The sequence below is a fragment of the Adiantum capillus-veneris genome, chromosome 1, assembly GCF_014529385.1.
Source record: "Adiantum capillus-veneris isolate H3 chromosome 1, ASM1452938v2, whole genome shotgun sequence".
NCBI classification, from domain to species: Eukaryota; Viridiplantae; Streptophyta; class Polypodiopsida; order Polypodiales; family Pteridaceae; genus Adiantum; species Adiantum capillus-veneris.
The window spans coordinates 77,852,705-77,877,103 of record NC_140931.1 but is presented as its reverse complement, the minus strand read 5'-3'; the positions used below and the strand labels follow the sequence as shown (position 1 = coordinate 77,877,103).

At 44.6% G+C, this 24,399-nt stretch overlaps 1 protein-coding gene across 1 annotated transcript in view; it reads right to left on the bottom strand.

Annotated features, from left to right (window-relative positions):
• Positions 1-22,880, bottom strand: part of LOC147465015 (uncharacterized) — a 63,627-nt gene extending 40,747 nt beyond the window's left edge. The window contains exons 1-4 of the mRNA XM_086517447.1: positions 22,617-22,880; positions 5,793-6,037; positions 5,558-5,642; positions 4,767-4,952 (exon numbers count right to left, since the gene is read on the bottom strand). Of these exons, the coding sequence (XP_086373573.1) occupies positions 4,767-4,952; positions 5,558-5,642; positions 5,793-6,037; positions 22,617-22,859 (759 nt within the window). The 5' untranslated portion in view covers positions 22,860-22,880. The remainder of the gene's footprint in view (positions 1-4,766; positions 4,953-5,557; positions 5,643-5,792; positions 6,038-22,616) is intronic.
• Positions 22,881-24,399: the final 1,519 nt, after the last annotated feature.

The following is a 24,399-nucleotide window of genomic DNA, read 5'->3' as shown; positions in this document are numbered from 1 at the left end:
TATTTTTCCTGTTGCCTTCCATAAATAAGTACTAGGTATTTTGATTTATTTTTATTTTTACTTGTTTTCCCCGAAACCCTTGAAAAGGTGCAAGTGGACATTGCATGGCCAGTGTGAAACGGCTACGGCCGAATAGGTTTCTAACAGCGGGAGTCTGGGTCGGTCAGTCTGGGACTGGTCGGGCCAGTTAGCACTGAATTCTGATCAGTATGGAAGCCTGTATGCACCAAATGAAATCTGGGCCACTCGGAAAGTCACTTACAAATTTATAAGTCAGTGGGAACTAGAGAATTAACTCAAAAGGGGCAAACTAAACACATGGCGGCTCCTGGTGCAGTTTTCCACTTCCATCAGCAAGAGGGGGCGCCCAATTTGAGAGAGGAGGCTGATTTGACTCATAAGTGAGCTACAGTGTGTGTGTGAGTAGTGGGTGCAGGTCTACAGCTTTAATGGAAAGCTTGCCTTCTCCTCTGTCTCATGTAGCGCGATGATTTGCTCTCGTGCATCTCTCTCTCCCCTTTGGCACATATGGTAATGCCCCACTAGTTGGGCTACTCAGATGAACATGTACAGTTCTGGGGGTTTATGCGCGTTTGCCAAGGCAAGAGCCTTCTGAACAGGAACCGGATTAGCTAATTGCTAATCCCCCACAGGTACGCACAGTTCCATCGCGAAAGATTGCGAGTTCGGAGAGTTTTCTCGCGTGAAAACTCGTCCAATTCACAAGGGAACTGTCCCATTGCGTGCGCGAGCCCTTGGGACACGCGTAGGCGTGTTCGCTCCGCTAAAAACGATCCGAAACAGCGAATTACAGCCTGCTGTGTTTTTCTGCAGGTTTAGGGTTTCGCACCTAAACTGCAAGGGAACACCGGGGGAGCCTCGTGAGAGCCTTGGGATGCGTGTACAAGCTTTTGGGCACCCGGCAGTGAAAAACAGGGAATTACAGCCCGCTGAAATTCTGTGACAGCTCACCAGAAAGCTTCCAAATAGCGAGGGAATCCGTCCTAGACAGGTGCTTTTGACCTACAGGGGTTTTTGCGCAGTTATGCTGCCAAAATCAGGTCGAAAACCTGCGTTTTCAGCCCTCGCCAGGTTTGGACAGCTTTGTGAAAGCTTGTGCGAAGTGGTCGGATCGTCTACCTTAATTTGAATAAAGAAATACCGAAAGGGGCGCCAGTCTTTGGGGCCTACAGGGTGTCGGTCTCGTGTGCGCAGTGACATTCTAGTCGCTGGACGCAACTGTGTTCTCTTCCCTTCTCAGTGCTCTGTGTAAAGTTAACAGGTAATTGAAATAGTACCGCCCTCTACGTTGTACAGGCCGGTTATAGTATGGGTTGAAGCAATCTCCTCGTGCTTGGTATGAGAAAGCTGACACTCATTTGGTTAAACGAGGCTTTCGTAACAGTCCAACAGAAAGCACATTGTATGTAAAGCGTGAGGGTGATGTACTTCTCATTGTGGTTCTTTATGTTGATGATTTGCTGATCACTGGCCCAAATGAGAGACATATTGTTGAATTTAAGGCTGATTTGAATGCTACTTTCAAGATGAAAGATTTGGGGCTGTTGCATCATTACTTGGGCATACAGTTTAAGCAGTGTGATGGTGGTATTTCCTTGTGTCAGAAAAGTTACATAGAGACATTGCTATGTAAGTTTGGACTTGAGGATTGCAAACCTATTGCCACTCCCATGGAAACAGGTTTGAAGTTGATTCTACATGATGTTGGCGATCCTACTGATGTCACTCTTTATCAAACTGCTGTTGGCTGCCTCATTTATGTATGCAACAGAAGGCCGGATATTCAGTTTGCAGCCTCACAGGTCAGCAGATTTATGCATAGCCCAAGGTCTAAGCATTGGCAGGCTGTCAAGAGGATTTTCCGCTACCTTAGTGGCACTTTACATCTTGGCTTGTTTTATCCCAAGGGGAGATCATTGCCGCCAGACTTCCATGCTTTTTCGGACTCAGATTGGGCTGGTTGTTTTGACACGCGAGTGTCCACAAGTGGTTTTTGTTTCATGCTTGGCAGTTCATGTATATCATGGTTGAGCAAGAAGCAACCTACTGTGGCCACTTCGAATTGTGAGGCTGAGTACAGGGCAGTCTTCACAGCTACGGTTGAGTGTGTATGGCTCAGACGCCTTATGGCTGATTTGGGTGTTGGACAGGACACTGCCAACACTATCTACACTGACAGTCAGAGCGCATTGGCAATTGCGAGGAACCCAGTTTTTCATGCTCGCACAAAGCACATTGAGGTGCATTACCACTATGTCAGGGAGAGGCTCTCAGCAGGAGAGATCAGCTTGGCTTAGGTGCCAACACAGGACAACCTTGCAGATCTTTTCACAAAGGCATTGTCTCGTGAGAAGCTTGAAGCTTTTCACGAAGCTTTGGGCTTACTCCCCTTTGTGGACTGATCATGTCCTCAGGGTATGGCACTTCCCTTTACTCATGTGCCAGCTCTCGTTCACCGCATCACTCCAGGGGGGATTTGTTACCATATACATGTGGTAGTGATGTGTGTGAACACACTAGGACCGCCGGGGCATTTTTTCCCTCTTTAGGAGGTTTTTTCCCCCGTGCATTGTATATACGCCCATCACTCTAGGGCTATCTATCTTTCCATTGCACACTAAGTAACACACTCTCTATTGTGTGCCTTGAGCTTCCTTCGTCTTCTCCAAGCTGTGTGTGTCTCTCTGCAACCCTAATTCCAACATCTCCGTTGTGGTTTCCATGTTCTCCGTCCATGTTGTTAGGATCATGCTTCAATTTGCACAGGGCAAGGAATCAAGCTAAGCTCTGATACCATTGTGATCACTTTTGGCGAGGGATCGAACAGAGACACAAAGGTACCTACGATTTGCAAAACTCTACAGCAAGTGTTGTCTAGGAGTGGAACTCTGCCACTGCGTGTCTATCGCGTGGATTCTCTCTCTCAGTTATCTAAGTCGTTTTGAAGTGATAAAAAAGAGATTGGAGCCCCTTTTAATATTTCTTTATTATTGCTTCACAAAGGTACAACTCCCCTAGGATCTAGCTCTTTGAGACTCTGTGTCCAGATGCTCCAATAAAGTGGCCCTCGTACAAGGGATGCCCAAAGCAGAGCCCAAAAAGCTCAAGTCGAAAAGCACTAAGTACCAAAAGCATCTGCTTTATTTATGGTGTAGGCCCCTCAGCCAAGGTTCTATAAGTTGGTTGATCCTAACCCACTTTGTCTTTCAAGCCTCTTGGCCTATATTCAATAATTTGGTAGATCTTCTCCTTCTTCTTCTTCTGCTAGGGTTTAGGCCCCTCCGCCAAAATCTGCGAAACTCAATCAAGTTAGCTCAAAACCCGAGGATCACTCCAAGAATCCATCAATGTTTCTCATGCAACACACGTGATCACGGATGCAAGTACACGACATAAAAGAGGAGAGAGAATCTATGCACGGCATAGAGGACTCTGGCTCTGACAAAGAGATTGGCATGGACCACCTTTCTAGGGAAGAGAGTTTGTGATTGGCCAAACGAACACCGTGATCAAATGCGTCTATGACCTTGACGTAGAAACTATAACCCTAAAACTTATCACATGCATTCGACAAATCAGTACTAGACGAGTAAGAACAGCAATTTGCTCACTTCTTGTAATGATCCATCTCTTTGTAACTTGAATCTTTTTGCATTGCCTTACATTGCAACTTCTTGATAGGACACCCAATGAAAATATCTTTGTCCCTTTGCTCCACGCTTCTTTCTCTTTATGGTGGCTATGGTCGGGTGCAACGCGTCCATAGGCGGTTCATGTAGCCGTAAGATCCTTCTGCTAACCAAGTATCCAAGCTTGGACGTGTCTCTTAGTGTTAAACCTATGGACGGGTGAGACAAACAACTCCTCCTTAGGGCACTCGTAGTTGTCCCCCCCCCCCCCCCCCCCCCCCTTTTCTATTGCAAGCGATTCAACAGATCGGTTCCGAACAAGCAAGTAATTGCAATTTGCTCACTTTTTGTATTGATCCCTCTCTTTGTAATTTGTGTCTTTTTGCATTGCCTACCATTGCAGCTTGTTTTCAGTTGAAGACTCCATGGAAATATCTTTGTCCCTTTGCTCGATTCTTTCTCAGTTTGAAATCTTCAACTTTCAATGGAAACATCCTTGTCCCTTCTCTTCCTCTTTAAGTTTGAGATTGACAACAAACTATATATAGTGTGAAGAACCTTGCATGTTTACGATGGTTGCTACCTTTGATAATTTATTGTACCCATTCTCATTCTTGTACCTTGACCATTACCATTCTCATTCCGATTATGTCCCTCCAACGATTTTGATTCTCATTGTTGTTACTGTTTCCTATTACTTAATCCCATGTCGACCCACCTTCCCCATAACTAAGTCAAAAACTATATAGTACGTAGGACCAATAAATTCCCTTACGTAATCCAGCTACCATAAGCATAAATTCATCTATAACTAGCAACATCATGTAGCAAGCAAAAGCAACCCACTTTTTGATGCACATGAATAAGCACAAAGGTGTTGAAAGCTAGCAGCCTACAATATGCCTAACTGATTTCCTTCACAACTTCGGCCCAATAAATTCTTTATGACCATGTCAGAAGGACAAACAACATTCTTCAAGCCAAATGTGTGCCTTGACACTCCTTCTACAATGTTCTTAATTTGCCAAAGTCACTTTTCCATTGTTTACACTAATCAAAACCAGTCACGTTGCTCAATGCATCCTCTTGTAGCCAAGTAAAAATGCACAAAATTACCTGGCCTTTGAAATTTCGGGGATGCCAAATTTTCCGTGTTAACTCCCCAAACCGATGAACAAGAGTAGATTTACACATCTGATAATTCTCAGATATCAGGAAAAAATCTCGAAGAGGAGTAACTCTCATTAAGCACTGAATCGTCACATTTACGAAATCTGTCTCCTTGATGTTGTTAAGGCCCACCTAAGCAGTACATACAAAAAATTTACGCGTTATTCAGCTTGAAAGCAACAGCAGCTTTGCGCAGAGCAAAGGAAAAAAATCAGGCATACATAAACACAACAAAGACATCAGTATTGGTCAAGACCAAGAAAGTTCCAGCTCGAAAGGGAAGGCCTTCAAGTAAACATCAGTACTGGTAACAGAAAAACGTTGGCCAAGACCATGAAAGATTCCAGCTCGAAAGAAAAAGACCTTAAAGTAAACTCAGCAAAGCACACTTTGCTTCCCAAACATTCACCACTGAATTGAAAATTTCTTAACCTAAGCAAGACTACTTATTTCAGCCCGTCAACCACTAAAATCCTCATCAAAAACCAAGCAGCAAAACTTGTGCATCTGTGCATTCTTCAAGTAAAGTTGAAGTCATTTACTTCGTGAATATGACCTAAACTCCAAGGGACACCATACCCACAATGGCTGAGCAGTCACACCTAATAAGGAAGTGACACAAAAACATCAGAACTTGGCCCCCCTTTTATTGTAATGCAGAGTAGATGTACTGATTTTATGCAAGAAACAATGTTTTATGTTCTCTGGTAATATCTTTTGATTTGACATATACAAACCATTCCTGGCAGGTAATCTGAACCATCCAATGCTCTAGCCCACTGTTTGTTTCTGTCAAGTTGAATTACTTGTACCCATGTAAACCTGTCCATGTGACAAAAATAAATAAGTAAAAGTGTAGCAAACATATTGTGCCATAGTGATACGGAAAAAAGACCATAGAGAAAGCCTCTGCAACACAATTTCAAAGAATGCCAGAGACACCTGACTATGAACGTTCACTCAATCATTTACCTTGGGTATAGCACATGACGAATGTCATCCAGGGATGGATCATTCACCTCGTATCCATCTGGCAAGCAATACACCTTTTCTGTGAGCAAGTTGATGAAGACATGATGGCTAGCCTCCAAGCTATGCGTGTAGGCATGAGAATTTCGACCCCTCCCTTGAAAGTACTTTCCACAGACCAGGCAAGCGTAGACATTTAGATTGGATAAAGACACTGAGCAGAACTTTTCGAAGTCGAAATCAAGGACCTGACAGAAATTGCACAAGTAAGAACACAGTCCATGCAAACTCATGTCACAATTTTAAAACGTGATGAGCGGTTACATTTAAAATGAAACAAACAGTGACTCAAACCATAAATAACATCATAAAAACTGCCATGATCAGCCAAAACAAGCAGCTGCATCCTTCCATTCAGTGGAAACCTAGCTCGAGTGATAGAGCACACGTGCACGTGCACACACAGTTCACCTAGATGAACCCCAACCCCAGGAAAAGCCCAAACCCTCCTTCAAAAGAACGTGCAAGTTGTACACTCATGGTGGTCATCCATGCAACACTTTGACCATCATACACAGTCATGACTAATGCTACAAAATCGGTTTTTGTCAGTGCCCAAATCTTGGTGTAAAGAAGTACGTAGCATTGTATGCTCCCATCACAAGCCACATGCATGCACGCAGAGGAGACCCCTTGAAACATCGTGCTCCTAGAATGAACGTTAGTGCGGGCAATCTGCTGACATTCACCCGAGCCTGCGTTTTTTCGCTGCGTCTCTCCCTTTCACCTCATGGTCCTTGGTCACTGGGCATTTATATTATATTGGCTTCTAACATTGATGGCCGTTTTTAGATACTCTCTCCATTAGTTTGCCATTGGTGGACAAGTTTGTCTACCTTGGTGCCCTACAAGGATTACTTTCAGTAGCAGCTTCTTTTGCTGCTTGTTGTTGAGGTGGATACTGTTGTTGGCAGTTGGACTTGTCAAAGCCATTTATCACTTTGTGGCCCTAGATCCTTGGACTCTTCACCTAGTATCTGTGAGGGGGTGTTAGAGTTTTGAGAGTCATCTCCTAGATTTTCCATGTAATTCTGGGGAGAGAGGGCTTTGTGGTTGTGCCAGCCTTGTTAGGCTCATCTCATGTTTATAAGTCCTGCTCAGTGCCCAGTCTGTGTCCCGCATAGTCACGAGGGACGCCCATTTTTGGGCTTCCCGTCCCCACTTGCCGTCCCTCCCTCTTTTTTACATAAAAAATCCATTTGAGCCCCGTCCCCACTCCTCGGAACGCGTCCCTTGTGACTATATGGACCCGTCTAGCCATTGTCGGCCCATTTAAGTTGAGCGCCCCATTTTCAGGCTGCGACTTTTTATATTCTCTTATTTATGGGTCAAGGGGGTTGGCCACCAGTATACCTGCAGGACTCCGATCTCAAGCACATGGGGTTTGCACCTCCACTTTGCCCATCTCGTGCCTATCTGGCCATTTTCCATGTTGAGGATGAGGGTTTTATTTTTGGTCGTGGTATTTGACGAAGATATTTGCCCTTCTTGCTGCACACTCTAACATGGTATCAGAGCTCCATGTGTCATTTTTCAAGATTTGTCATAACCCTACCCTCATCGCCCCTACCGCTTTCCCTTTCTCTGATCGCTTGAGATCGCTACCCCAACAATTCTTTAAACCACACGTCAACATTTTCAAAAACCATCACCCCTACATGTGGCTTCTGATGCTTGAGACGATGGTGATTCTTTTCAACGAATTGTTGCAACATCCTCTCTTACTAGTGATCTTGCCCTAGGCAGCACTTCTCTTTGGAGTTTTTTCCATTGCAAGCTCTACTCCCGCTTGGCTTTGGCAATTGCTCTCCATATGCGGCTACCTTCCCCTTTGAGTTAGCATTTGTAGACTTTATCTCTACTTTACTCTCCCTTCATTGTTCCACTTGCATCCGGTGCCTTGACATCCTCGGGATTGCTGGCAACACCAGTGTACAACTGTGATAACAGTCCTTGCTTGCTGCGTTTTGGACCTTGGTATGGACAGCCGGGAGATTTTGCCCGGTCTTTGACTCTCAACGTCCTTGGTGGTTTTTTGACCATTTCCCCTCTTTCTTGTTGGTTTTGGTGCTTCCTGTCACATGCACAAGGCTCTGTGTGCCACATGGACATGCTTCATCAATTCGAGAGCCAATTTTGTACCCATCTCTGGATAGGAGTGTCTAGAATCCTAGGAGGATTAGTACCAGCAATTTTGTGAGCCTCTTCGCAAGACCTGCATGTCCAGATGACTCCATTAAGTTAGGTTTTCTAGTTTTGGAACCCTCTTGCATAAATGGATTGTACAAGTGTTTTGACAAATGTTGTTACACTACGGTGGGCGTCTAGCATGACGTGGAATCCAATGAGCCATTCCCCACGTTAATCTGATTCTCGGGTGGACAGATACGCGACAATTTCACCCAGAAACTTAACCCTAGTCAAACTTATTAATAAATCATTTTAATGATTTATTTTATAAGAATTTGACAAAGGTTTTTCCCTACCTAAGCCTTAAGTTGTTCTTAAGCCCAAATCTCACCTACGAAGGGAGGAGCAAAGCCTAGCGATTTCATCACTTGCAGCTAGCGCTCCTCAGCTCCAGTGTTTTGCAAGGACCAGCCGTGGCGTTTTGCAGTAGAGCAGATCAGCCTAGCGTTTTCTTGCACAGCAACCCAGCGTTTTTTCATCCAAGCTGCAGATCAGGCCAGGATTGCAGATACCAGCAGATTAGCCTAGCTTTTTCAGTTTTCAGCCATTTCCTTGCCGGAGATGCACGAGATCTACTAACGCTAGCCATCCAGATGCGGTTCTGTAACAAGCTTGGACACTCCTAGCGAGAAATCAATAGCAACACGCGAACAGAAACTTTATAATCACTGAACTTTAATAGAGAGAGAGAGAGAGAGTCGACACGGCCCGACAAAGTTCCGTGCCCAAAGGTATTGGCCCCAAAGTCTGGCGCCGCAACATTAATCATTGCAAAGTACAACTCCCGAAGGACCTCTGCTCTCAGACTCTGCGTCCAAATGCTCTGCAAAGTGAGGCCCCAAGGGCTCTTATAAAGTTTACACGTTTTACAGGATTCCGTACTGCTGCCACGTGGCCTGTCCATACAGCCTGTCAACGCATTTTACGGGGCAGGGGGAGGGGGCCACGTCATCATTTTGTGACATACCTCTCTCTTGAAAGAATTGTAATCGCCCTCGATCACGCCTACAAAATAGACAGAGGCCATAAACTGATTCAATAGACACTGACTCTAAGTACGGACACACTAGACACGACACATCCAGCACTTGTAGAAAAGACGACAATCACATCACATCTCATGACATCACATGATAAATCGAATCAATCACAAAAAAAATTCATTCCAAATCTCAGACCATGACTACCAGCAACGTATTTAGTAATCGCATTTAGATCCATTCCGGACCTCACTGATGTCAGATTAACTAATCCTTACTGCGATCATGTCTATAGAGATTTTCAAGACCGAAATACTGCAGTCATTTCGTCTTTCAATCCTGCACTCAAACACAGTCGACTACATGTTAGAGTGTTCATCAATCAGAATCAGTTCCGAAAATACCCATGTCAAAGTACTTCTTTCATAAAGTCATCCAACAGAATATTGTCAGCCCATCAATATCACTGAAATCCAAGGAAATTCGGTGACTTTATTCTTTCTAGGTAATCTGTGACAAAGAAGCGGAGTAACTCCTCTCTTTGCAGTCCCGCCTGCACCAGATTCAACCTGCTTATCTTCGGGAACTCTTGGAATAGCCAAAGCTAGACCAAAAGCGTCAAGGTAAAGTTCCAAATCTAAGGGGTATCTGCTAGGTCCTCCTCCTCCATACACTTCGCATTCAATGTCGACTAAGAACTGCCTTTCACTTTACCTCTCTTTCCTTTCTTGGTGAGCCAGTATATGATCCAGAATGAGTATCTCCTTGCTCTCTTCCCCTTCAGGTTGCTCTTGAGGCTCCTTGTCGACTGGCACGTCACCATTAAAATTTTTCAACAGACTCACATGAAAAGCATTGTGAATCTTCCAAGTTTTTGGCAACTTCAGTCTCAAGGATACATCATTTATCTTCTCTAGAATCTGGAAAGGGCCATAGTATCTTAGCTTTGGAAAAACCTGCTCCTTTCCTTTTCGTTTCCTTAGGCATGCCTTTTCAAACCATAAGATCACCCAATCATCTTCCTTCAGCTGCAAGTCGCGTTGAATATTGTCGGCTGCTCTCTTACGCTTCTCAAGAGCCTTGTGCACCTTGGCAAAAGCAGTATCCAGATCTAGATCATACTGATCTGTTTCAAAAATCTTATCCTAGGTCTGGGGAATTCTCTCATCTTCCATCTGATTCCCTTTTTCCTTTCTTTCCTTGTGCCCTCGGACGTGTGGGTAGCGTCTTTCGCTTCTCTTGTCCATTGGCACGTCAATCTCAATCATCGGAACCCTAAGATGCATTATCATATGATCCCCTTTCTCTGGAATCCTTTGTTGAACTTGCATCTGGTTCCCTTAGTTCGTCAGAACCCTCTGATTCTCCGGAAGTCTCGGGTCTCTGAAGTACTTGATCAATCTTTTCACACGTGTCAACCTACAATTGACATTTGTACTCTGCTCTAGCGAAATTTTCCACCAAGAATCTGTCCAAATCTTCATTCTTTTCTTCAGTTCCCGCGCCAGATTTCAACTTTTCTTTTGCCTGCCCACCCAAAGGTGTTATCTCTGTCAGATTCTGCGAGAGAACCCATGAGTAATCAGGAATTCTTTATGGCTTATGCCCTGTAAGATAGAGCGATGAAGATGGGAGTGTGCCCAATGCGTGATGTACGAAGGGTGGGAGTGGCTAATAACTCCGAGGTCGGGACACGAAGATTTTTTCACAAAAACCAACGTGTGCTGCAAAAAGGATCGGATCCTCCGTAGAAGAAAAATATTTTTGTGCTCTAATACCACCGTAACAGGCTTGGACACTCCAAGCAAGAAATCAATAGCGACACGAACAGAAACTTCATAATCACTGAACTTTCAGAGAGAGAGAGAGAGAGAGAGTCGACACGGCACGACGGAGTTCCGTGCCTAGAGGTATTGGCCCCAAAGTCTAGCGCCCCTTTCGGTATTTCTTTAACATTAATCATTGCAAAGTACAACTCTCGAGGGACCTCTGCTCTCAGACTCTGCGTCCAGATGCTTTGCAGAGTGAGGCCCCACGAGCTCTTATAAAGTTTACAAGGGATGCCAAAAGCGCAGCCTCAAAGGCTTCAAACTCAAAAGCAAATAGTCTGCAAAAGCATCTGGTCTAAAATCTGCCCCAAAAAGCAGGCAACGCAAATTACGAAAATCCGTATAGCCTTGCCACATCAGTAGCCGGCATGAAACGTGGAAATCCATACAATCTGCCACGTCAGCCTACCAACGCGTTTTACGAGATTCAGTACTCCTGCCACGTGGCTTGTCCTCCTGCCACGTGGCTTGTCCGTACAGCCTGTCACATCAAAACGGATCCAACCAAAAATGTGTGCCACGTCATCATTTTGTGACAATCCAATACTTCGGCAGCCCATTGAGCCTCTTCTCGGTCGTTCCCTCGCCGCATATCGAGTGCTCCCATTGCTGCCCATCATCGGCATCATCGAGATCTGCGTTCAGCCCTTCATTCCTCTCACATCAGGAGGGCAAATCAGCCCCAGATCTACCCCTAGGTGACCATCAACAATCCCACATTCAGACAGATCCAAAGGTGCATCAAATCAGCCCCAGAGGTGCTTCATCTTGAAGAGTTATCGCGCCGAAATTCCCCATTTGAGTCAATAGAGTCTGCACTTAGAGGTATTGCATGTGTGTACATTCCATTTATGCAATCAAAAACAAATACCACATCGGTAACGGTGTGGGGGAGCCCTTGAGAGGGTTGGTTGGGACCCCATCGTCTCTCTCTCTCTCTCTCTCTCTCTCTCTCTCTCTCTCTCTCTCTCTCTCTCTCTCTCTCTGCACATCTCTACCTCTCTCTCTCTCTCATTCCCTCTCTTCAAGGAAATAAAAGGAACCATCATTCATGCTAAGAAGCAAAGATTAACGCAAGAAGAAAAAATTTGTGGAAGTGTAAAATCTAGATCTTTACCACTTCAATTTCACTGAACCTGACAATTCCACGTGTGCAATTTTCACAACCCCTTTAACCCTTTGATGCTGCTGCTTCGACTTGAGACACGAGAATTCTAGGCTTTGGTTCTCCCATATGTTAAGAGTTTCAAATTTGTGTCCAATGGAGGCTCCAATATCTCCCAAGAGCAAATTAGGGAGTGAGGGTTGTTTTGTGGCTGTGCCCAGCCGTACCCAAGGTAGACGAACTTTCTTGGCAGTGCATCCCATGGTGTTGCCTACTCGGTAGGCTGGCAAGAGTTGGGACCCTTGTTCCTACGATTTCCCAGGGTCAGAGTCTTAGTGTTCAACATTTTTCCCCTGCTAAAAATGTAGGCAGCATGTTACATTAGTGACTTCTAAAGTTTACAAGCAAATTATGGGTGATCCGTACAGACCTGCCATGTCATCAGCTGATTGCGCATAAGATTTGTGAAGTGTGTGTTGGTTCGGCTTTATTTACCATCTTTATGTCCCTTGGGACCCCCATAAGTTGGTGGGAAGTTGGAACTCCTCTTTAAAAATAGGCCACTCGGCAAGACTTTGCAAGTGTTAAAACTCCTTCTTCTGCTCCTGCTCCTTCACTCAGGGTTTAGGCCCCTGGGCCGGGATCTGCAGGTTGGCTCCGTTCTTCAGTGCTTGACACGTCAGCAAATTGTGACATCCCCCCCTTCTTGAAAGAGAGTAATTGTCCGTGATTATAGCAAACCTGCAAAACAACTCAAGTTCGCTCAAAAATTTCCGAGGGTGGGACATTCCGAGGGACAATCAATTTTCTCATTCCAAATTGGAGCTCTTGATATCTTGGGTCGTTGGCTCCCAAAAAAATCTCACCCAATAAGGAGTATATTCTCATTCCAGATCAGAGCTCTTGATATTCTTGCGTAGTAAAATCAGCAATCACACCCAAACCACGTTGATATCCAACAAGTGTCTTGATGCACTAAAATTACATACCCAAGCAATCTCATCCAATTAGGAATATTCCGTGGTTGGCACGTCACGATGCAACACGAATGCTCGTATATGCATGTTACAAGACATAGAAACATAAAACCGCCGATGAACACTCCCCCCGCAAATAACCATCTTGGTCCGGTCCATGAGCTGTTCAACGACTCCCTCATCACTCCTTCCACAAATAACCTAAAAAGGTCCGAGCGATGAGATATAGAGGCCTTTTACAACCAAACGCCCCCCCCCCCCCCGACTGCAACCTGCGTCGTAGGGAGGTGCTGAGCGTAACCACTGCTAAGACTTATTAATACTCCCTCCATAAATAACCATCCAACTCCGAGCCATGAGTAACAACAACAATACTCTCCCCGTAAATAACCACAAGGGTCTGTGCCATGAGTAAAAACAGCACTTTTCAAACATTCAATACTTCCCCCAATAATGACAAGGATCCAGGCCATGAGTATGTTTAAGCATTCTCAAACATCAATTCTCAGCTATACACCCGAGAGTAAATCACAAATCATTGAAACCAATATTAAAACCAGAGTCAACACCAAGATAGGTTTAAAACATTACCATCCATTTCAAACAAATTCCAAACAGAATCATCAAACAAGTTCTCAAACAAAAATCAGAAAAGCATTCTCAACCTCGAAAGTCGAAAGGCTTCCATCCTAAAACCTGCACCAAAATTAGGGTTATTTTTCTTTCACAAGGTTGTAACCAACCGTAGCATGGTCCATAAGCTCTTGAATAGTCGAATCACTCTCGACAGACAATGTTCCTGTGGCGATGATGGTAGCCCCAAGATATAGTAATCACATTGGGCCTCCAAGGTTATCAATTCAAGAAGAGACACCTGCTCAGAGATGTACAAAGAGTGCAAGTAGTAAACTGCTAGGGTTTCCATGGCAAGCATTTCAGCATACCCAACACTACCAGAAGAAAGTCCTTGGAGTGTGGCTTGGTAGCTATAGACATCTACCACTTCATGGCACTGCCTCTGAGAAAAACGATGGATCGAAAAAAAATTGATCCTTCTCGCGCAAGTAATCTTGAATTTCTTATGGCTTATGGCCTGTAAGACAAGGCGATGAAGACGGGAGCGCACCCGATGCGCGATGGCATAAGTATCACAAAACAGGCACCACGTGCCAATAGAAAAGAACAGACTGAACAACTTTAGCTGTCACAAAGTGATGACGTGGCGGACAGCAGAAACCCTAATTTCTGCCAAAAACCCTAAAATTCCTGCAAACCCTAATTTTTGCCAAAAACCCTAAATTCCGGAAATCGCGGAGGCGGATTATTAAAAAAAAAAAAAAAAAAAATTGGAAAATGATGAGCGACGCGAATTTTGCTTTTGCTTTTTTTTATAAAAAAAAAAAGAGAAAAGACTCTCTAAGAGAGAGAGAGAGAACTGATGCTTTTGATTTTAAAAGCTTTTGGGGCTCTGCTTTTGGGCATCCCTTGTAACCTTTAAATTAGTGGTGAGGGCCTCACTTCTCAGAGCATCTGGACGCAGAGTCTGAGAGTGAAACCCTAACCGCTCTCTTGTACTTTGATGATTGATTAATACAAAAAGAAATACCGAAAGGGGCGCCAGTCTATGGGGCCAATATCTCTAGGCACGGAACTCCGCCGGGCCAGTGCAAATCTATTGTGATCTGTGAATTGTTTTGAAGTGGTTATTTGGTGCTGTCGCGGTTGATTCTTGACTTGGAGTGTCCAAGTCTGTTACAGTGGTATCAGAGCACGGCCGATTTCTCTTCTACGGGAAATCCGATCCCCGAATTTTTTTTTCCGCGGCACCTATGGCTTCAGGCAATGATCAGTCGACTCCCTCTGCATCTGGAGATGCAGGCTGGGATCACAACGAAGATTCAGACAGAGAGTATGGCCCGCCTCGGCCTACTCAGGCGGAGCAAACAGAGATGGAGCGTCGTCAATTGATTGGCGATGCAACAAAGATGATGCTCAATTTTGCCAAGGACCCGAAGATGGTAAAATATATGAACCAGACCTCTTTGGAAGAGGTACAGATGGAGTGGCAGAGAACCACAACACCACTCCCGAAACCCGCTCTCAAGAAACCTTCTGCCTCCAAGAAATATACGGAGAAGGAACTGGAGAACGTGGTTGATGCACGGATTGCTCAGCTTTTTGACACGCAAAAGAAAGCCAAAAAGCACGGCAAAAAGCAGAAGAAAGGCACTGACTTCCCGGGATATTTAGGTCGTCGGTCGACATTTGACAAGGCAAAGAAATTGAAGAAGCGCGTCAAGTTTGAAGACCTACCCAGTTCTTCTTCTTCTTCTTCTGACAGTTCTTCTAGCTCCTCGGATTCGAGTGAAGAAGACAGAAAAGGTAAAAAGCGAAGCAAGAAGCAACGCTTTGGAAAGGGCAAGAGAAAGGCAAAGAAGGCTAAATCTCGCCCAGAGACTCGCAGTTCTACTGAGGACTCGTCTACAGACAGCTCAGGTTCCGATGACGGAAAGTTTTATGCGAACAAGAAGAATTTTTTTTTACAAAGCCAACCAGTATGACTTTCTCGAAGATAAAAGCAAGAAAGTTCGAGAGTTTAAGGAAGGTGGCCAAGCACTTAAGTTTGATACTTTTTCGGGATACTCCGATGCTTCGAAGGCTTTGTCTTTTATACAGCAGTTTGACATCGCTTTCGCGGGAGGACGCTATTCAGAGCACTCCAAGATTCGAAGAGCTGCCTCTTATTTTAAGGGGAATGCTCGCACTTGGTGGTCCACGCTTCTATTAAGCAAGACTGTGCCGGTTACATGGCTGAAATTCAAGAGGCTTTTTATTTCTTCTTGGTTGACTCAAGAGTTTGAGCGAGATATACGAGCTGCTTGGAACCATCTCCGGATGACCAAGAGCGATACAATGAATTCTTATTGTGAAAGATTCTGGAGCTCTTTTCTACCCGCCTCTTCATTCAAGAAGATCTCGTTCAGAGAACAAATTGAGCGGTTTACCTTGGGTCTACCTACAGAGATCCGAGATCACTGCTTGGAACAGAAGTCAGCTTCTATTCAGGATGAGTCATGCGAAGCGGGGCTTTGCCATTCACTCTGGCAGTCTGACTTACCCCACAGATGAGGCCATGACACAACGAGCCAAACAGACTTCTGGGAATGAAAGTAGAATGAAAAAGAGCAACCCAGAGAAAAAAAAAGGATGCACGACCCAAGCTTACTCCTGAGGAGAGAGCTCGCTTCATCAGAGAGGGGAAGTGCTTTGGATGCGGGAAACATGGACATATTTCCGCAAAGTGCCCTGATAAGGCACAGAAAGAACAGAATGATAAAGACGACGACAGGTCTGAGAGTTCGAGAGCAGCTGAGGAATGTGGCAGAAAAGGCAGATAGAAAAGCAGAACTGGTACCACATGGCGTGGGACTTGCACCGAATCAAATGAATGAAAGTACAAACTTTGCCGTTTTTTTTTGGGCAAAGTGAAGGATCAGGAAGTTCTTTTGAAGGAGCCAAGGCCAACTTCTTTTCACTTGGAATTGGCGGCTCGATTTGGAACTGCGCCCGACAGACTGACGCCACAGGCGGAGGTAGTTCGACTGGCACCCGGATGGGATGTTGCCATTACACCGAGCATTGGCAAACTTCGTTTGCAATGACAGGGGTGTTCAGGGCACGTGAGTGACGTTCTACTCGGGATCCCTTGGTACCACAAGAACTACGCCGTGGTTGACTACCGGGCCGAGAAAGCGACTTTGATAAATGAAGGGCTTAGAGATTGTACTTGATGAACTTCAGTTTTCTTACTCATTCTTTTGGGAGAACTGAACGATGGATAAAGGTGGAATATGTTTTGACCTGAAGAAAAGAACGCCAAGATTTTTTTCTCCACGCTCATGCCGATTGCTTTTGAGAGGGCCTGAAGATCATACCATTGATCTGATATCTAGAAGCACGCCACCGAATCGGCCACCTTATCGTGTGAGCCGAGTACAGAATGAAAAGATTATGAACTCAGTGAAAGACCTCTTGGAAAAGGGTCTTGTCCAGCTTAGTACTTCACCGTATTGCTCTCCAGTGTTGTTGGTTTTGAAGAAAGACAGATCTTGGAGAATGTGCATCGATTATAGCACTCTCAACGAAATCACCATCAAGAACAGATTTCCGATTCCTAGGATCGATGATATACTCGACAGGTTACAGGGATCCTCGTGCTTTAGCAGGATTGACTTGAAGAGTGGATATCATCAGATCAGGATAGCGCCAGGAGATGTCTACAAGACAGCTTTTCGGACGACTTTTGGGTTATTTGAGTTTTTGGTGATGCCTTTTGGCTTAACCAATGCTCCTGCGACATTTAACCGGATGATGGACAGGATTTTTCGAGAGTACAGGCTATTTGTTGGCACTTTCTTTGACGACATCATTGTTTTCTCCAAGAATGAGGCAGAACACAGAGATCATCTGCTTCAAGTCTTTCAGGCATTACGAGATCACACGTTAGTGATTAATGCAAAGAAAAGTGAATTTTTTTTCCTACCAGAGATACACTTTTTGGGACACATTGTGTCAGCAGCAGGAGTGCGAATGGACCCGGCCAAGATAGAGAATATCCGTGATTGGCCCGATTTGAGGAATGTCCATGAAGTTAGAAGCTTCTTGGGACTGTGTTCGTACTACAGGCGGTTCATACGAAAGTTTGCAGAGGTTGCTTCCCCTTTGCATATCTTGACACAAAAAGGAGTACCTTTTTCGTGGGGACCCACAGAGGTGACTGCCTTTCAGACATTGAAAGAGAAATTGACTACGGGACCTATTTTGACTTTGCCGGACTTGCAGAAGTCATTCGAAGTATATTGTGATGCTTGTGGTCGTAGTCTGGGTGCGGTCTTGATGCAAGAAGGCCATGTCATAGCTTACGAGAGCCGTTTGTTCTCTAGGCCGGAGATGACAGCACAGATCTATGAGAAAGAGCTTTTGGCAGTTATCCATGCTCTTACTCAGTGGCGGCATTACCTACTCGGAGCGGATTTTACTGTCTTTACAGACCATCAGAGTTTGCGCTACTTCTTGTCACAGAAGCAGCTTTCGGAAAAACAGATGCGGTGGGCGAACATCTTGTCACAGTTCCACTTCCAGATTGTCCATGTGCAAGGACAGAAGAATGTGGTGGCAGATGCTTTGTCTCGGAAATCGTTGGTTCTGGCTATTTCCGCGAAACATCATAGGAGCTTCGAGGATATGGTCGATCAGTGTGCCACAGATACAGATTTTGCAGATATTTTCACACGGATACGGGATGGGGAGAGAGTAGCTGGATACTCCCTTCGGGAAGGCTACTTGATGAAAAAGACTATGTTGTGCGTTACACAGCCGTTGAGGGAAAAGGTTATGACTGATTGCCACTGTCCACCTTTTACGGGTCACCGCAGCATTGCTACCACCATGAAAGGGGTAGAGAGAGATTTCTTTTGGCGGAGACTGAAGAAGGATGTGGAAGAGTTTGTGCGCAGTTGCTTGGTATGCTAGAAGGTCAAGTTTGACAGGCATAAGGCACAGGGATTGTTACAGCCTTTACCCATACCCACCCACCCGCCCCTGGGAAAATATTGAAATGGATTTCATTTTTTTTGATCTCCCGAGAATACAAAATGATCACGATGATTTTCCGATTACATGGCACGCCTGAGACGATTGTCTCCGACAGAGACCCCAGATTTATGAGTTTGTTTTGGAAGGCAATTTGGGAGAACATTGGGACGCGGTTGCAGTTCTCGTCATCGTTCCACTTGCAGACTGACGGGCAATTTGAGATTGCCAATTCAGTGATTTTAGATTTATTGAAGTCTTGTATCTCGCATCAGAAGACTCAATGGGAAAAGAACTTACCTTTGGTGGAATTTGCCTACAATAACACGATACACTCTTCGACGGGGAAGACGCCATGAGAGATTGTTGAAACTGCTGCGAAGGTTCCATCCTTCCTGAGCACGAAAGATTAGAAATTTGAAGCGGATGAATATTCGCGAGATTTGGATACGGCTTTTGCCAAGGTTCACGAGACTTTACAGAAGTCTCAAGAACGACAGAAAAAGGCAGTGGATCGCCATCGTCGCGACTGGAAACTGAAGGAGGATGATTGGGTGCTCTTACTTTTGAGAAGGCACGCCTAAGAAAAAAAAAAGGGAAAGGAGAGGCTTTTTCCAAAGCTTAGTATGTGATACTACGGACCTTTCCAGATTACTGACAAGATAAATGATGTCTCCTTCCGATTGGACCTGCCAGATACTTGGAGGATTCATAATGCATTGCATGTGAGTCTCTTGAACCCTGTTAAGGGTGATGTGCCCGATGATGGGGAGCCTGATGAGCAACCCGAAGTGGAAGAAAACGAGGAGATCCTTGTTCCTGAACAAATTTTGGCACATAATGATACGAAGAAAGGTAAAGTCCGAAGGCGGTTCTTGGTTAAGTTCAAGAACTTTCCTGCATTTGATGCGAAGTGGATGGAGGAGGAGGACCTAGCAGATACTCCTCGGATTGTGAAACTTTACCTCGATGTTTTGGTTTAGCATAGTCTACTCCAAACGGAACCCAGAAACTCAGCTTGGCCGAAGATCTGGTGCAGTGGGATGCACAAGAGGGGAGTCGCTCCACTCCTTTGTCAACAGATGCCTCGATTTTGATACTAAAGTCACTGATGTCTCTTTGAGCTTCAGGGATACTGAGAGCTGACAGTATTCTGCTGGATGACTTTATGAAATGGAATTCCTGATTATGATACTGATTTGTTCTTGACTTCTTGTGAGTACAGGAACTGATAGACGAAATGACTGCAGCATTTTGGTCTGATTGATCTCGAATAGACATGGTTGCAATAGGGGTTAGTCAATCGGACATCGATGAGGTCCCGATTGGACCTAGATGTGATTGCTAGCTACATTGCCGATAAATCATGGTCTAAGATCCGAATGAATGTTGAATGTCATGTGATGTCCTGTGATGTCTGGTGATGTCCTGTGATGTCATGTGATGTGACTGTCGATTTTGTACATGTGCTAGATGTGTGTTCCTAGTACGTAGGTACTAACAGTCAGTGTCTGCTAAGACGGTTTATGGCTTTTGTCGGTTTTGCAGGCGTAATCGCGGTCGATTACAATGCTTTCAAGAGGGGGGTATGTCACAAAGTGATGACGTGGCGGACAGCAGAAACCCTAATTTCTGCCAGAAACCCTAAAATTCCTGCAAACCCTAATTTTTGCCAAAAACCCTAAATTCCGGAAATCGCGGAGGCGGATTATTTTTAAAAAAAAAAAAAAAATTGGAAAATGATGAGCGACGCGAATTTTGCTTTTGCTTTTTTTTATTAAAAAAAAAAGAGAAAAGACTCTCTAAGAGAGAGAGAGAACTGATGCTTTTGATTTTAAAAGCTTTTGGGGCTCTGCTTTTGGGCATCCCTTGTAACCTTTAAATTAGTGGTGAGGGCCTCACTTCTCAGAGCATCTGGACGCAGAGTCTGAGAGTGAAACCCTAACCGCTCTCTTGTACTTTGATGATTGATTAATACAAAAAGAAATACCGAAAGGGGCGCCAGTCTTTGGGGCCAATATCTCTGGGCACGGAACTCCGCCGGGCCAGTGCAAATCTATTGTGATCTGTGAATTGTTTTGAAGTGGTTATTTGGTGCTGTCGCGGTTGATTCTTGACTTGGAGTGTCCAAGTCTGTTACATTAGCACTTCAAATAACAACTGAAATGAAAGAGATGCACGACACGAGACAGGGAGTGGCAAAGTTTTACCCCAAGAGAGCATTGGCCCCAAACGCTGGCGCCCCTTTAGGTATTTCTTTATTATTACTGATTCGCAAAGTACAACAATCGAGGAGCACCTCCTCTGCAATCTGCGCGTTGAAGAGTGCCAAAGAGGGCTCCCAAGGCTCATATTTAAAGGCCCAAAGCCTAAAAGCATCAAATATGAAAAGCTGACCCCAAAAAAACACTTTCCTAAAATTTTGGGATTTTTCTAAAAATCCGCTGCAAATTGCGGAACGTCCGTACAGGTGCCACATCATCATATTTTGATGTGCAAAGTCTTCTGAGTGTGTTCTGCTTTATTTTTTATGCCTTTATGTCACTTGGGCCCCATCGGACGGGGTCCCGTAGGTTGGTAGGAACTCTTCTTTAAAACTAGGCTACTCGTGAAGACTTTGTAAGTCTATAAAACTTCTTCTTCTGCTGCTGCTGCTTCCTTTTAGGGTTTTGGCCCCTTGGCCAGGATCTGAAGGTTGGCTCCGTTCTTCAGTGGCTTGACACGTCAACAGTTTGTGACAATAGGGTCGGAGTGACTAATAAGTCCAAGGTCGGGGCACAAAGATTCTTTAATAAAATTCCATGTGAAGCTTCGAAGCGCCATCTTGCTCTGTCTCTTCTTTGGTAGGACTGGTTTGCTTTCAGAAAAGCACACGCTTGAAGCTCTGATACCACTATAACAGGGACGGGCACCACGTGCCAACGGAAACGAACTGACTGAACAACTTTAAGCACTTTAAATAACAACTGAATTGAAAGAGATGCACGAGACAGGGAGTAGCGGAGTTCCACCCCAAGAAAGAGCAATGGCCCCAAACCCTCACGCCCCTTTCCCCCTTACAGTATTTCTTTATATTGCTTCAACTCAGTACAAGCCGGTACTTTGTCCTTTGCACTCCCATACGGAGATGTGCCAGAGAACGAGCCCTTGGCCCATATTTAAAGGCCCTTGGCCTCTAAAAATAATGACAAGTTTTGAAAGCATCTGGCCAAAAGCTTGCGCTGAAATCAGCCAGCATAAATTAAGGAAATCCGTACAGGTACAACGTCAGGACAGTCAACGTAAAACGCCGAATTCCATACATCCGCCATGTCAACAGTCCAACGCAAATTATGGGTGATCCGTGCAAGCCTGCCACGTCATCAACTAGTTGCGCATAAGATTTGTGTGTGTGTGTGTGTGTGTGTGTGTTGGTTTTGCTTTATTTACTGTCTTTAGGCCCCTTGGGTCCCCATCGGACGGTGTTCCATAAGTTGGTGGGAACTCCTCTTTAAAAATAAGCCACCCAGCAAGACTTTGCAAGTTGGTAAAACTTCTTCTACTACTTCTTCTTCTGCTGCTTCTTCTTCACTTAGGGTTTAGGCCCCTAGGCCAGGATCTGCAAGTTGGCTCCATTCTTCAGTGGCTTGAAGCGTCAGCAGTTTGTGACACACTCTCTCTCTCTCTCTCTCTCTCTCTCTCTCTCTCTTCCCCCCCCCCCCCCCCCCCCTTCCTTACACCCCCACTGCCGATGTAAGCCATAATATACCCTCATTATGGTACTCGATGGAGCTAATTAGATTATGCATATCATATTTTTATACTTGATGCCGATAGATTGCATATTTTAGCCACTAGTCATAGAGCTCCATCTCTCCTCTGGATTAGCCTACCTATTATCCCCCAACCATTATTGGTTACCCTCTCTAATTCCAGAGTCAGTGTTAGCTTTAATTCCTTTTGTCATGAATTTTTCCTTTTTGTATCATGATGACAAAGGATATACCACAGTTGTACATTGATTTGTCTCATAGACTGATCTAGAGAAATCAATCTCTCTCTCTCTCTCTCTCTCTCTCTCTCTCTCTCTCTCTCTCTCTCTTTTAAAGACGCACCTGTCTGTTGACAGTGTCAAGGTAGGGGCAGTCACGTCGGATCTCTGTGTCTCGGCGGCGACGGACCATGGAATGCTGTGAGCGAGGGGTACCCTGAATTTCGGCTTCCTCGTAGTCGTCTTCATCGTCCTCGTCGGCATAAGCAAAACCTGGAAGAGCAGCGCCTTCTTTGTTAGTACCATTCTGAGCTGCGCCGTCAGCCACCTCCTCTCCCTCCTCGTCTTCTTCTCTTGCCCGCTTCATTCTTAAGCAAAATTCTCAAGGTTTTTGAGCATTAACGTGCGTGTGCACAAAATAGAGGAATTAATAAATATAGGGAAAATTACCAAAATACCCCTCTAATTTGTGGAAATTCCCAAAATACCCTTCAAATTTCAAAAATTCCCAATATATCCTTCAATATTTTGTCAAAAATTCCCAAAATGCCCTTCAAATTTTCCAAAATTCCCAAAATACCCTTGGTTGTGAGAGTAAATTTATCCAAAAAATAAAAAATTGTAGCTTTTCATAAGAAGATTGATTGTCTATGAATACAAGATATTAAAAGTAGAATTTGAGCTGGTTATGTAGGCTTTGGAGATGAATTGCTTCATTATTTTTAGACATAATTGTCTTTTGTTTGGGATGTAATTTGTGACAAATTACATGCTAAGCACTAAAAAACGGATATACATTGTCAAAAAAAATAAAATTAGGAAATCGTGAACAATCCAACTAAAATAGATACAAGGGTATTTTGGGAATATTTGAATTTTGAGGGGTATTTTGGGAATTTCCACAAATTAGAGGGGTATTTTGGTAATTTCCCCATAAATATATCCAGGGGAGTAAGAGGGGACAAGACACGTGGCTAAAGGTGAATTGCCAGCCTTTTTTGGCGGCTCACTGTCGTTTAGTACACTAGTACGGCCTGTCGCGTCTCTTTCTCTTTCTTTATCGCGTGCACAGGGGCTTCTCTGTGTTTTGGGGTTTAGCCTTCATGTCACAGATTTCGACACGCATAAAGGGCTACCCCTTCCGCCATATTATGTTAGTTTAGATATAGATATAGATATAGATACACACCTAGATAATAATATCAAATATGGTGCTAAAAATAGTTTTTTAATGATGTAGAATCTCTCCTCATAACCCTACAATGAGAAGATCTAGGGTTGAAACTCTTAGAGTTTATCACCTCTCCGACCAATCCTAGCGAAGCTGCTAGTGCCCCAATATCTGAAGGGGACTGATGGTAGGGAATGAGGGTTGTTTTGTGGCTGTTCCTGGCCTATGTGGGTTACTTGGCATATTCCCGCCATTGTTTTGCATGTTGAATTGCTAGCAATGTTATATAGTTTGCCTAGTTGGGGTCTTCAGGTCGGGGGTATTTTTCCTTGGTACCCAATAGCATTGGATTCCACCTACAGGCAAACCTCTCTTGCCCTAGGCAACTCTCCCTTTGTGCGTGCATTGCAGATTTAGGAGATGATCGTGACGGGTTGCTCTCAAAGGCCCCACATTCGAAGGTTGATGTTGTTTACCATCGGATCTAAAGCATTGTTGCACTTGTTGCTGCTATTTTCAGTTATATTTGTCTATCTTTCATTAGCCACTTCTCTCTCTCTCTCTCTCTCTCTCTCTCTCTCTCTCTCTCTCTCTCTCTCTCTCTCTCTCTCTCTCTCTCTCTCTCTCTCTCTGTGTGTGTGTGTGTGTGTGTGTGTGTGTGTGTGTGTGTGTGTGTGTGTGTGTGTGTGCGTGCGCGTGTGTGCCTCTACCTCTGCACAATGGGCCAACGACAACC